The sequence below is a fragment of the Glandiceps talaboti genome, chromosome 5 (assembly GCF_964340395.1).
Source record: "Glandiceps talaboti chromosome 5, keGlaTala1.1, whole genome shotgun sequence".
Taxonomy (NCBI): Eukaryota; Metazoa; Hemichordata; class Enteropneusta; family Spengelidae; genus Glandiceps; species Glandiceps talaboti.
In genome coordinates this window covers 18799890-18813396 of record NC_135553.1, presented here as the reverse complement: position 1 = coordinate 18813396, position 13507 = coordinate 18799890, and the positions used below count along the sequence as shown (strand labels likewise).

General features: G+C 38.0%; 3 protein-coding genes across 3 annotated transcripts; all 3 read left to right on the top strand.

Moving 5' to 3' along the window:
* Positions 1–595: 595 nt before the first annotated feature.
* On the top strand, positions 596–4496 carry LOC144435449 (uncharacterized). Its single transcript, XM_078124045.1, has 4 exons — positions 596–827; positions 3326–3394; positions 3659–3844; positions 4417–4496. Exons 1-4 carry the CDS (start codon positions 596–598, stop codon positions 4494–4496), a joined length of 567 nt encoding a protein of 188 aa, XP_077980171.1.
* A 2389-nt stretch (positions 4497–6885) lies between these two features.
* On the top strand, positions 6886–9875 carry LOC144435448 (uncharacterized). The gene is made up of 2 exons (XM_078124044.1): positions 6886–7042; positions 9295–9875. Exons 1-2 carry the CDS (start codon positions 6886–6888, stop codon positions 9873–9875), a joined length of 738 nt encoding a protein of 245 aa, XP_077980170.1.
* A 2371-nt stretch (positions 9876–12246) lies between these two features.
* LOC144435447 (UDP-glucuronosyltransferase 1A3-like) lies at positions 12247–12944 on the top strand. The gene is made up of 2 exons (XM_078124043.1): positions 12247–12839; positions 12935–12944. The coding sequence occupies exons 1-2, from the start codon at positions 12247–12249 to the stop codon at positions 12942–12944; spliced, it is 603 nt and encodes a 200-aa protein (XP_077980169.1).
* Positions 12945–13507: the final 563 nt, after the last annotated feature.

Below are 13507 nucleotides of genomic sequence, written 5' to 3'. Positions count from 1 at the left end.
CATGGTGGATGACTGATAGATTGAAATGGAATTCATCGCACTATAAAGCTGATTTACACGAAATTTAAGTAGGGGCTGTGGTAGACTGTAGAACAATAGAGGGAAGTTATCAAAGAGTTCGAGGTAACTGTTGAACAAAACAAAACTAAACAGCACGATACAACACAGCACAGCACAACACAACACAACACAACACAACACAACACAACACAACCCAACACAACACAACACAACACAACACAACACAACACAACACAACACAACACAACACAACACAACACAACCCGGGAACACAACACAATAGCGCAACGCAACGCAGCGCAGCGCAACACAACACAACACAACACAACACAACACAACACAACACAACACAACACAACACACCATTGAGGCTTAGATAAATCAACGAGGAACGACACGGAGATTTCCTTTTTACGACGTACCTCGGATATATTGTCTTTAATCTATTAAGCTGGAGCCAGGACTTGAACGTTAATCATCCATAAGCCATTTCATATATCACACATGAATTTGATAATTTACAAGTTATATTTCAACTCCATTAATCATTTTGTTTGCCGTCACCACGATAGATATGATACACATATGGGACCCTGCATCTCGAAAACTAGGAAATCATTGGAAGAGGTTGGCCCACGAGTTACAAACTTCCAATTGCATACCGAAGATACAGGAACAGTATCCCGATGACATCCGAGCACAGGCTCTATATTGGCTTCTGGAATGGGAGAAAAAGGACGCCGCCAACGCCACAGTGAAAACACTAATTGAGGTATTGCAGCGATGTGGAATGAAGAAAGCAGCAGGTAATCTATTACAGTATTAGGCATTGTGTGTGTGTGTGTGTGTGTGTGTGTGCGTGTGTGCGTGTGTGCGTGCGTGCGTGCGTGCGTGCGCGTGCGTGCGTGTGGTGTGTGTGTGTGTGTGTGTGGTGTGTGTGTGTGTGTGTGTGAGGGGAATTGTCTGGGGATCTGGGCAACCCATTATTTTAAGATCTCGCACTGATCTCGTGAGAATTAGAATTAAAAAATTACAAGTTAGATATTTTTACTCAAAATTATTTTTGGCTAAATACATATAGACGTGATTTACTGAGTGATTCATACATAGCATGTGGAGTTAAATCAAGTCAATACGTCACCATGTTGATTAAAATACTTTAAAATTAATACCAACTGTTACAGTTAGGTACACGAAAGAAACGTGCGTAAATTAAATGATTCGTTAATATAACAAAACTAAGTGACACCTAACAATCACTTCTATTCATAGAATTCGTAAGGTAAAATTGACATTTAAAAAATCAATTAACATACACAGTAATCATTGTGTACTAAGTACCATAATATGCATGTACAGCCTGTTGATAAAGTTCCACGTGCAGAACCATAATAAAAGAGACACTCACAACCTGTGTGTACCGTTATTTGCGAATACTGTTCAGGGATTTTTTTTGTTCAGATTGTTAACGGTAGTGAGTCGTCGACTGACCTCCATTGACCTTTTAATCTGCAAATAGAGTTGGCGTGAAATAGATCTGACAATGCAACAATTCAAGCGTGTTAATGGGAGTGCTGTGAACAGGTTGTGCACACAATGTCGCTGTGAGATGTTATATGAATTTAATCACCTCCTAAACAGACCAATTCTAAAAAACCTAAAGAGAAAAGTACGATGATCTTTGGTGTTGATTGTCATGAAACTGGTATTACTAGATTTCTCGAAAGATATACGCTCGTGAAGAGAATAAGCTGCTACACATCATGTATACGCACTTTCGTAGTCATGGAAACAACTGTGCGGCTACGATTTCTCTTTTTAATATCAGACCGAGGTCAAATTATCAAATTTGGGAAACTTTTCGAAAACCAACTCATACGAAGCGAATTGTGAGGAATTGTTTAGCTAACAAAATAAAACGTCCCAATCTGTTGGATTTATCGCAGCTCCATTCTCGAGTTGCAAACAGGAGAACACAGTTTTTCCGCTGATACACTGCCAAATCCACTGCAACATGTACATCCTCGTCAGTACCGTTAAGAGTCCCGTTGTGTTTACGACGATGCCTAGTCTATCAGCTAGCCCTCGGATGTTCTTCCGATAAAATACGACACACAGCCGAACAACGCTATCGAGGATGGATGTTCGGGCAAGCCCTCACATGCGAACTTCGTTCGCTTATTGTTATAGCATCGAAAGAAAGCCCGAACGTCTCAGACTAGACGATGCCCAGCTATTGACCATGACAATAATGGCTAACACTAGACTGTCGACTTCATCTTACGTATCTAGGCTGTAAGATACAGGCATTCGTGCCACGCTAGCTATCAGCCAGCACTCATGGTTAAGAAGCCAGTGATAGGGCTGAACAACACGACGCATCTTACAGTCCAGTCCACATCTTATCCCAAATGTGTCGTTTACACCTGTCTCGAATTAGAAGCCATGCTCAAACTGTCATTGCTATGCTACAAGTATGTTGTCACCTTGTTACCCAGACTACATATGCCTATTATCACTGCGTGTTTGCATAGATATCAAGGTGCCAGGGTTACCGTACAACCAGTTGGTATTTCCAAATAACGCGATTGAAATGTTTATCTTGACAGCAAATAATTTCAAATTTATCCCCTGATAAAAATGTAGACAGGGCGAGATATGGGGGAAATGAAAGTTTATACGTCAAGTTATCGTTTTTCCCTAAATTCTTTCAAGTCGAAAGTTTAATAGATGCTAGGCATTGAAATCAAGACAAAAAGTGTAAATGTTTTTGGGGTTTTTGAATTGGGTATCTTACCAGTGGCAGCTATTCACAATAAAAGTCTGTACTCTGCCAGACCATGCAATTGAATGTATATATGAGCTCAGTTACAATCATTAGAATTAGGCCAGTAAGGCTTTATCATGTTTTAAGTGTTCATGGATCAGGTAGAATGGTCGTAACAGTTCAGGGTTCTTCCAACTTTACATAATGGGTATAAACTTACTGGTCATATGCATATAAACTTACACCACAGACAGTAATCCCCTCAACTGTACATGATTCGAGAGAAAACACACACACCGTTATTTAAGAAGTGAACTTGAATGGTGACATATATACCTAGAAGGTAGTCACAGCACGTTAACTGAATTCTTGTAAAAACAATGCAATTCCCTGATAATGCTCTCGGGTACAGTTTTATGATAGGCTCTGTACTGTTTTGCATTTATTTCGCAACGCCCCGTACCTAATATTAATACGGAGCCACCCCTCATTCTCACTCATTCTCATTCTCATTCTAATTCCGTCAATATCTTGCAGCCTTCGTCAAAAAGCTCAATCGAACGAAAGTGTCCCAAACGAAGAAAAGAAAACGCGGCAAGTTCGCAGGTAAGTTGAACGTTTTAAGTTGCATGGTGGTGGCATTCCGAAGTATAAACAAATGTAGATCGCTTACAAGGGTCATTTTTTAGGGCGGCCATGCAGTATACTGTATACCACAGTGGAGCAAACATTTAGGACATCAAATATGCTATTTACAACCAAACTAGATGAAGTGTTACCTTTGCTTTAATTAGGTCTACATCGAATTAATTTGTCACGCTTGCATTTCAAAACACAGGAGACATAAAATATTTTCGCATTCCTTTTTAGGTGCGAGGAGAAAACAAAGTCCGATCCGGTCTTCGTCAGCTACGCGGACTCGGTCGACATTGAACCCGTCACGACAACCTGGCACAACCGCTGGAGTTCGCTCATTAAAACAGACTGTCGGTGGTAAAAAACGTACGAAACGCCGGAAAAAGCAAGAGACTCAGGCAAATCACGCTGAAGATCAAGGTAAATTCAAGGTTGCATGTTGTGTATTTACTTTGCAGTGTTTACATAATGAGAAACGGTTAATCGAGAAGTACATAGTTACTCTATTAAGAGTCAAGTAGGTATAAGTACACTGGAACCTATTTGCGTTGCCAATTAATCATGTTAATTCGTCGTCATATTTCCGTGGCTACGCTGTATCAACAATACACGATCATGATCCGACATAGAAGACGGTGTGATTTACATTACCTAAACATAATGGGGATTATTTTTCTGTACACCTCTATGTCTTTCAAATTAAGTCATGTTTTTCATTTAAAAAACGCATTGCTATTTACAAGTTAGTGAGATTCATGTGTATTTGTAGTTGTTCAATATATCCAAATACACATGCGACTAAGATGCGATTTGGACTCTACCTGTAATGGAAAATAAACACGTCCTAAAATACGATATGGTAATATGCAGATTGGCTTACTGTAGCTGCATACCCGTGGGGAACACACCTTGTGGTAACGAACGTGTGTACACTAAACAATTCTCCTTGATTAGTTTCTTTTGTAACGTCGTATTCGTCGTTTTCACAACAGATGAAGGCGACACAAAGAAGGTACACTTTGATGAAGATCTGGTGAAACGATCTCTTGGTAAGCAATTTTATTTTGGATGAAATAATTAATGAGAACATGCCTCGTTTGCCCTCAGTATATTCTGTGAACATTGAATGGATATATGTCGTCGCTGAATACAATTTGAATTCAATGTTCGTATAGCATGTCCAATTGCATCTATACCGAAATATACATCGCTCATGTACACTATTACAAAGTTATTCATTTCACGATGTTACCTATTGCACAAGGATATGCTTGGCGAGTATGTTTTATTTTGTCAAGATTGTGAAAGGTAATGGCAAGAAAGAACATACCTATCTTCTCCACAGATACAAGGTTGTCTTGAATGCGAAAACAGACGAGTACTGGGTCTATTTGGTAGTCATGACTACTGTGTTATTAGTACACTTTATACACAAATAAATGCTATAGTATTTGCTGGAAGCGCCAAATACAACCATCAAACGAAATGCCGGTTTGTATGTTACAGAATAAAGAGTTGTTTTGTGCGCAAGTGTGTGGATATGAACACTGTACGGATAATGAGTTTGTGTTTGTATGGCTTGCCTCACCTGACCTATTTCACCCAGTGTAGGTTTCATACTGTCTGTAACGTTCCAAGGGAATTGTAGCTGGGAAATCCATGTTACAACGGAAATTTAATAATAGCCCTAAGCAAGGCGTCTAATACTTTATTTTTTTTAATCCCATCGTTATTAAACATCAAACAGATCGACCGTAATCATGTCGACCTCAGGCATCTCGACAACTATCCTGCTCAGGGTGAAATCAACTCGTTAGTTAACTTTTGACGACAGTACAAACAATTTTGGAAAAACAATTCATTTTAGAAATGCGTGAGTCTGACAGGCAGTCTATATAATAGAGTGAGATGATGGATTTTGAATACCATTATAGTTTTATCGAAGTAAACAAATTCAATTTCCATTTCTAAAACTAGATTAATGATGTATACGCAGACATAATTTTAATTCAATGAAATTCGGTCGCGACATCTATTTATCGTCGCGGTCGCCATGTTTCAGTGAGACAGTCAAGTATATATATAATTAGTGACGAAATGGAAGAAATATTTTTGTAATAATTCATATGCTACGCCTAAATGTATCGTTGCCATGGCTACATCGCAACAGTGTCTAGACTTCGACAATGAGTCACGATATAATGTTTGATATTTATGTTGATACCTAGGCCCTGACTCCGGGTCTAAGTTTTATATATCTTGTTGAGAAACGCTTGACTTTTTACCTCCATGTAAGCTTCTAACACTCACAATTCTGTAATTATTATAAAATGGTGTATTTCAGTGGCAAATATGACTATCTGTATGCGCGCTAATTTGCCCTGCATTTGTCTATTTCAGGCGAGATGCGAGTTCACGTCACGGTTGAGAAGGTAGAATTATCACCCATCCCACGAAATTCCGAGGATGAAATCGTGGTTTCGTTTCTGGATAAGGTGTTACAAGACAAACAACTTTCAGCACCGACGAGATACGCAATTGAAGGTATCAGTCAACTAATAATTTAAAAAAAAATCGAATTAATATTTCACAGTTTTAGACGAAAGTCATGCTGAAAGAGTTGGGTACCTTGTCTCAATAGGTCAATGATCAGCCACCACCCTGTTAATCACTAAGTTGTGCCAGTTTTTTATTCGGTGGTTGGTTTCCAATACGAAAAGACGAATTGTAATTTATAATAAACAGTATGGTGTTATTCGACCAATTCCATATGCAAATCATGAAATGCTATTACAAGTGAATCATACTATAATGGGTGGCTATAACGGCTGTACAAAGGATGCCTTGAGAAATCCTCTGTCGCTATCGTACTAAGGGTCCAATTGATCACACATTTGCTGAAGAAAATCTAGTGATTGTCGTAATATGAGGCAAATTTAAAACCATAGGGAAACTATACTATGCGAAGAATTCAAACGTGCGTGATACTAACAAGTAACGATAAGATTTGACAAGAAGCTGGGGCGAGGTTGTAAATTTATCAATAAATCAACTCCATCGACGACTTCAAGACTTCAACCTAGTTTTCCTAGTTTATTTCATATAATTCATCAGTTTTTTATTTATATGTCATTATTTTTGTGTGTGTTCCTTTCTCTTGTCGGTTACTTATAACGATTCTAAAGGTTTATTTACATGTATTTATAATGATATTGATTTTAAAATTAGGGTGTAATTACTAATTTATTGTCCTTGTTTCAAGTATAGATCCGCTAAATATTACATGTTTGTGATGGAATTAACAAGCTTCCTTCGTTTCAGCTATCCATCCCAGCTTGTCTGTTGACGACGTTAAGAAATTGAAAGACGGCAGTGTGACATTCATTGTTAATTGTCGAACTCTAAACGGCGTTGATGCATTATGGGATAGATATGGCGATGGGGATCGTCTTCTCAAGTTGATGCAGAAGACATTGGTTACGGAATCGTTATTGAAGGACATTAACGCCAGGGACATAGCTATACAGATATCAATGGACGAAGATGAATTCCACGTATGCCGAGAAGAATTATTAGCCGCTGCTGCCGCTGGTCTGAACATACCGATGTCGTATGCCGGTAAGACTACACATACACTCTACTGCATTATTTACAGTAAAAAAATGTGACGCGTCTCATACCCATTCTCGCAAACCAGAGCTGGTGCCGTAAAAGAGGCTGTAGTTTACGACGATGGACGGTGCCGTAAAAGAGGCTGTGGTTTACGACGACGCTCATATCCAGAACGCTTCGAACGCCACTGTGTGGCATGGCATTGATCATTTATGTTATACCAGTAAAACGAATAGATGTTAAGTTTTGTACGAATTCGCTGCTGATTTCTCTGTATAATATTGATGATGCACTTGGTTAAGTTCACCGAACTTTGTTGTTCTTGAAACTGACACCAGAGCTCAGGGAAAATGACGGCTTAAATGAACAAGACTCCGATCTCATGTACGATTGAACTTTATACGAAAAAAAGCTGTGATTCGACTCGGATGGTTCAGCTTCTCACGTGGAGCATTGTTTCATGAATTAAATGAAATAATAATAATGATAAATAAAAAGAATACTTGATCTGAGATCATTACTGAGTGAATTAGGTACATAACAAAAAAAGGTGCTAAAAACTTTTAAATTTCGGTAAAAATGCTGAATAAGGAAATAAATAAAACATTTTTTGTATATTCACTGTTTGTAGTTTAACCCTCCCTGGTGTAGTGTACTGAAATTTAAAAAAACAAAACCTAATGAGCTTGGTTCGACGGCAAGGTTATCGTGGAAGAATGAACTCATAAAATAAATAAATATTTTGACATTTACGATACAGCACTGTTTGATACTTAATTGTTGAAGAGTACACGAACAGTCAGTTTTGTAGATCATTGTAAATGTCAGTTATGTATTGTATTAACCATGTATATATTGTTCACTTCATAACACAGTGTTATTCGCTGATCGACATCACCATGGCAACAGCCTTGGTGTCCTTATTTTATGGCATAAATTAACTAGCTAATAATTATTTGCTTTGAATTTTTAAACTGCTTTAGTCTAGTCTATTAACGGAGTCATAAATTATTTGATGGTGTACACACGTCTCTTAAAATAATCATAATTGCGTTCGATAATCGTGAATCTTTAATTCTAAGAGGAGTATGTAAAAATAATTCAAATCCACTGAAAGAGAACACCTTCAAACAGATCAGTTCGTTCTTACAAGCTTCGTCGCTTTACAGCTATCGTAAGTTAACTATGCTTCCTACGAAATTGTGGAATGTGTTAGAAATAAGACACATAGTAAGTGGGACTGATATCGAGACGCTGGTATGCAGAGTAATGATTTGTTACCTGTGTGTAGAACGTGACTTCAATGCTAGCTGTATATACCTGGTCAATTGGAAAGTGCGTTTTAGAACTTACTAGTATAATGTTTTTCTCATGATCGGACATACAAGTCACTGGTTTCTTACTTGTCTGTGGTCTTATAAACTGACTTCTAGTTAGTCTTGTTTGGTGTTTACATTGCATTGTAACATATTTCCTCTTGTGAGATTACTAATGAATGTCCTTTGAGTATGCGGCCAGATGCTAACGTTTTAGTATGTTACAAGAAAGTTTAGAAAGAGAGTCATTGCAAGACTGCTGTTTATACAATAAGGCAAACAATAGGTAGATTCTACAGGACTCACAGTCAGTTAGTCTATCACTGTTGTCTACCATGTTACTTTTGATCATACACTTTTGTGTGATGAATGCGTAGTATAGATATTGATTTTGACTGCTTTCGTCATGTTTAAGATATTTATTGCGACAGAATGTGAGAAGAAGGTTGTCGAGTCAGATGACGTTTTGTTTCTTCTCCCGTGTTTCATAGTGTTTTACGGTGCATTATACTAATCCAAACCCCAAACCATTAGTATTAGGATGTGGAAATTACCCGAGACATCAATAAGCTTCACATTAAAGGGGCACAAGCTGAATTTATCCGCATTTGGTGTAACTATTGCTGCATATTTAAAAGATACTCACAGTATTATACTTACTGAAGCATCTACTTAACCACCACTTGCAATTGACTGAACTCAAATCTGGTATTTAGATTAAACTCATAAACGATTCGATGACGTAATTTATCATACGTATCAAAAAATGTTCAGCAAATTCCTACTATGCAATCAGCTGTTCTAACAATGCCAGAAGACAAATGGTAATGTTATAGGATGGGGTTTTATGTAAGTATTTTCACTTCAGTAAGGCGCCTATACACTCAGCATATGCCACTTTCAGGATCTTTTCTCCTTATTCTCTCACTTATATTTTCACAGGTCCCAAAAAAGAGGTAATGGAACAAATAAAGAAACAGCATGACAAATACAAGGTCCAATACCGTGAAGCCATCGAAGAATATAACAAATTTGAATTGAACATGACTAACTTTGTGTCGGCGTTGAAACGAATCAAACCACCATCAGTGCAGAAAGTAGCGTCGGTCTTCATTGTGGAGAAGTACTACGAAATATGTACTTCGAAGACCACCAATATGAAACGGGCTATCGGTGCGTACATGAACTGTATAAGTACAATGAAAGAACTCCATGAAAACGCCCAGGAACACCTGCTTAGCAATATACAAAATATTCGCCCCGAGGTAGAAACCGATGTACAAAATAAATGTCGTGCTAAGGTCAAAGGTCACCTTGATGAGTGGGAGAAATTACTGGATCCACAGTGTGATATTTCTCAGATTACCATACACCAGACTGCCAAGGAATATACTCCAACACCGGACTTGTTGGCTTTAAGACCAGTACTTAGTTTGTTACCTACTTTGTTTGAATTAGCCAGTAAACTTGACCGCCGAGTTGAAATGTATATCACAGAGGATGCAAATAATGACAAGGTATGAACTTGACGTGACCTGGTGGAAAGTCTGATATTTACATGATAAGGTAGTCTATCAGCTAGCCCTCGGATGTTCTTCCGATAAAATACGACACACAGCCGAACAACGCTATCGAGGATGGAACATCCGAGTGTTCGGGCAGGCCCTCACATGCGAACTTCGTTCGCTTATAGTTATAGCATCGAAAGAAAGCCCGAACGTCTAGCAGCAAGACTAATGATAAGGCTGCTTTCACACAAAAAAACTTGATGGTGGGGGGGGGGGGGGTTTAGGGTGGGAGGGGGGGGGTACTTGAGAACCATTTGGGGATATGATAGGTGTCATACTGAACGTACCACTATTAAATAGAGTACAAATGTACATGTATACGGTATAGAGTATGTAACGAAATTTGAAGTTTTTTCAATGGATCACTCATTTTTGTCTGAGACACGACGGAAATAGACTGGCCAGAGCATAGACATCAAACTGCAATATACTTTTTGAAACATGGGGATCAATTTTGCATCTTTCTTGTTCCAAATTTCTTTCTAAGAATCTATAATTGGTGGATAGATTGCTATGATTGTATAAGAAGATATACTGGACTAATATTCACCGGAATCTGTTTTCCTGCTCCCCATTTTACACCACGTTAATTCATTTGGTGCTCTGTGATCCCAACTTGAAGTCAACGTCAGCCAACAAAGTTATATTGTACACTAATAACGAATTAATTCATAAACGTATATGGGATTTAACAAGTACGTTCTGGTTAATTTGACATTTATCATATTTTAACGTCAGTGGTTCTATTGTTTCAAAACTCTAATTGTGGCAAGTTATTTGAACATTTGACGAAGATATGAAATTATATTGAGAAGATTCTGCACCTAAATGCTAAACACTTGTGAGTGTCCAGTTAACAAATTGATGACTATATTATAATATATTGTATATTTATTCTAAGTCACTTTGTTTTTAGATTTAGTAGCTACATATAAAATAAATCATGGTGCATCTAATAATACTTTTTTTCCTTCAGTTAAAATAAAGAAATATACTTTCTATACAATAATGTGCTGTGTTAATTCTTCTGGTTCTATTTTTACTTAAACTTGTTGATGTCTCTAGTTCAGCCTGTAATTGAGTGACTAGATAAAAGCATTGTAGATCATTGTAAGTGGATGAGTGGTAGAGTAGGATGACTGGATGAGTGTGTGACGTGTTATGCATAAGTAAGTGCATGAATGAATGAATGAATGAATGAATGAATGAATGAATGAATGAATGAATGAATGAATGAATGAATGAATGAATGAATGAATGAATGAATGAATGAATGAACGAACGAACAAAAACAAACGAACGAATAAATAAACAAACAAACAAATAGGCGAACGAACAAACAAACAAACAAACACACAAATAAACGAACTAAAGAATGAATGGATATTGAATGATTGAATGAACGAATTAATGGGTGAGTGAGACAAAGGCACGGGGTTACTTTAGTAAAGAGAGAAAATTTAGATTAAAACTGTGACCTATTTTAACTTCAAAATAGAAGCGTTGATCAAGTAATCTTGACATGAAGGCTCTTGTACATTTGGTGTAATGTTTTTTGTATGAATCATAACAAAACCTGTGCAGCAGGTATCACTCAACCCAGTTCGCAATTTACAATGGTTACCTCTCCCGTCATGAGAATTAACAATTGAGAATACAATTTTACCTACATTCTGAAAACAAACAAACAAACAAACAGACAGACAGACAGACAGACAGACAGACAGACAGACAGACAGACAGACAGACAGACAGACAGACAGACAGACAGACAGACAGACAGACAGACAGACAGACAGACAGACAGACAGACAGACTTGAACAAATCTAATAATATGGATATTTCATTTGGTGTAAGATATAATGATGATGTAGTGCATAGGAAAATCATTTCCATAACCATACAGTTGTTAAAATGTGTAGGCCGATTAGATAGCTCGTCAAGGTTGTGGGACATTAGAACAAATACCATTTAATATTGAGACATCAGGTAGGTATACACATAAAGAAAGTAGGCCATATAAAGGGAACTCCCGGGAGGGAACTACAACGCAGGATTGGTAAGCCCATTTTTAAAATTGGTAAATCCAGTTTTGACGAGATAATATTTTTAATATGGGTCGACTTGGTGCCAACGCGGACAAAGTACAAAGTGCTCCATATTTTAAACTGGCCTAGTAACGGAACAATGGCATAGATATAACGCATAGGTCACCATGAGGTCAGGTAAATTGTAATGTGAGTCACACTGCACGTACGTGTTTCAGTGAACTGTATATATTTTGGGTATTGGAGGTTTGAAAGGATTGATTGTAGCATTTGAATCATGGATACCGGGACCACTTCTATCCAAGTTGTGTTTATAACTGTGTTGGCAGTGATGGCAGCATCGCTCCAGGAAGGTAAAGCCTCGCGGATACTACTACTACCTGGCCCAGGAGAGGGTAGCCATTACACGACTATTAGTGCAATCGGGGAAGAGCTACACCGTCGTGGACACAACGTTACAATACTGATCAGCAACATGTACGAACACAGAGTTCCGGCCAAACATAGAGAAATGTTTGATGTTGAAGTCTATCTGAGTATGCATACTCTAGACGCTTTCGAATACTGGTTATACCAAGTTGCAGCTGCTGGCCTCAGAGGAGAGATCATGAACCCGAACGTCAGTAGCTCAGAAGCTCTGACATTTCAGGTCGAAGAATGCGAATCTGTTGTCAGAGACAACGTACTCGTAGATATATTACGAGAGAAGAAATTCGATGTAATGATCGGTGATATGATATATATCTGTCCAGCCATTATCGCGGAAGTATTATCGGTCAAGTATATCGCCCTCACCGCCAGCACCATAGCACCTGTCATGGCACGTCTATACAACGTACCAAATAATCCGGCATATGTGCCAGAAATGATGTCTGGACTAACTGACAAAATGACTTTCACAGAGAGACTGAAAAATTCTGCGATGTACCTGATGGTACAACTTTTTTTGTCATTGATGACGTTAGATTATTATAATGAGTTCAAGGTCAGATATGGAATTAACCCAGATGTACACTTGAAGGATTCGATTGCCAATGCCGAGCTATGGATCTTTAATGCAGATTTCTCATTGGAATTCCCACGTCCACTGATGCCAAATGTTGTCTTGGTTGGAGGACTTACAACGAAAGAAGGTTCGCCACTTAACAAGGTAAACTTTGTGTAATGAGAAAGTTATACTGAAAGTGTACAACCCACCATCAATACATTTTTACTTTCTTTGGAGTTTTATTCAATCTATCCGTCTTTTTTTTTTTGCTGTTTTGTATCAAATCGAGCTGGGTGTAAAATGCTGTCGAAATAGCCGATGCTGTCGTTGGCTTCCTTCTTATATATTCGTTTTTACACAAATTATTACCCACAATTATTTTGTTTTTACTCTTCAACTCGTATAATTGGGTGTGACACATACAGCACGTTTCAAGTTACCATTCACCAGCTATCTGATACAACCCCCTAGGCCCTCTGAAAACAGTAACAAATTTAAACTGCATATTCTATACTAAGACAGCAAGTTCGCAGTTTCTTGCTACATTTTG

What these genes read in the sequence shown, in the direction of transcription:
- LOC144435448 (XM_078124044.1), top strand. Translation starts at nt 6,886, where the DNA reads ATGCAGAAGACATTGGTTACGGAATCGTTATTGAAGGACATTAACGCC. An exon ending in CATACCGATGTCGTATGCCG is followed by an intron (nt 7,043 to 9,294) that starts GTAAGACTACAC and finishes ATATTTTCACAG; the next exon opens with GTCCCAAAAAAGAGGTAATG.
- LOC144435449 (XM_078124045.1), top strand. Translation starts at nt 596, where the DNA reads ATGATACACATATGGGACCCTGCATCTCGAAAACTAGGAAATCATTGG. An exon ending in AAAACGCGGCAAGTTCGCAG is followed by an intron (nt 3,395 to 3,658) that starts GTAAGTTGAACG and finishes ATTCCTTTTTAG; the next exon opens with GTGCGAGGAGAAAACAAAGT. An exon ending in AAATCACGCTGAAGATCAAG is followed by an intron (nt 3,845 to 4,416) that starts GTAAATTCAAGG and finishes TTTTCACAACAG; the next exon opens with ATGAAGGCGACACAAAGAAG.
- LOC144435447 (XM_078124043.1), top strand. Translation starts at nt 12,247, where the DNA reads ATGGATACCGGGACCACTTCTATCCAAGTTGTGTTTATAACTGTGTTG.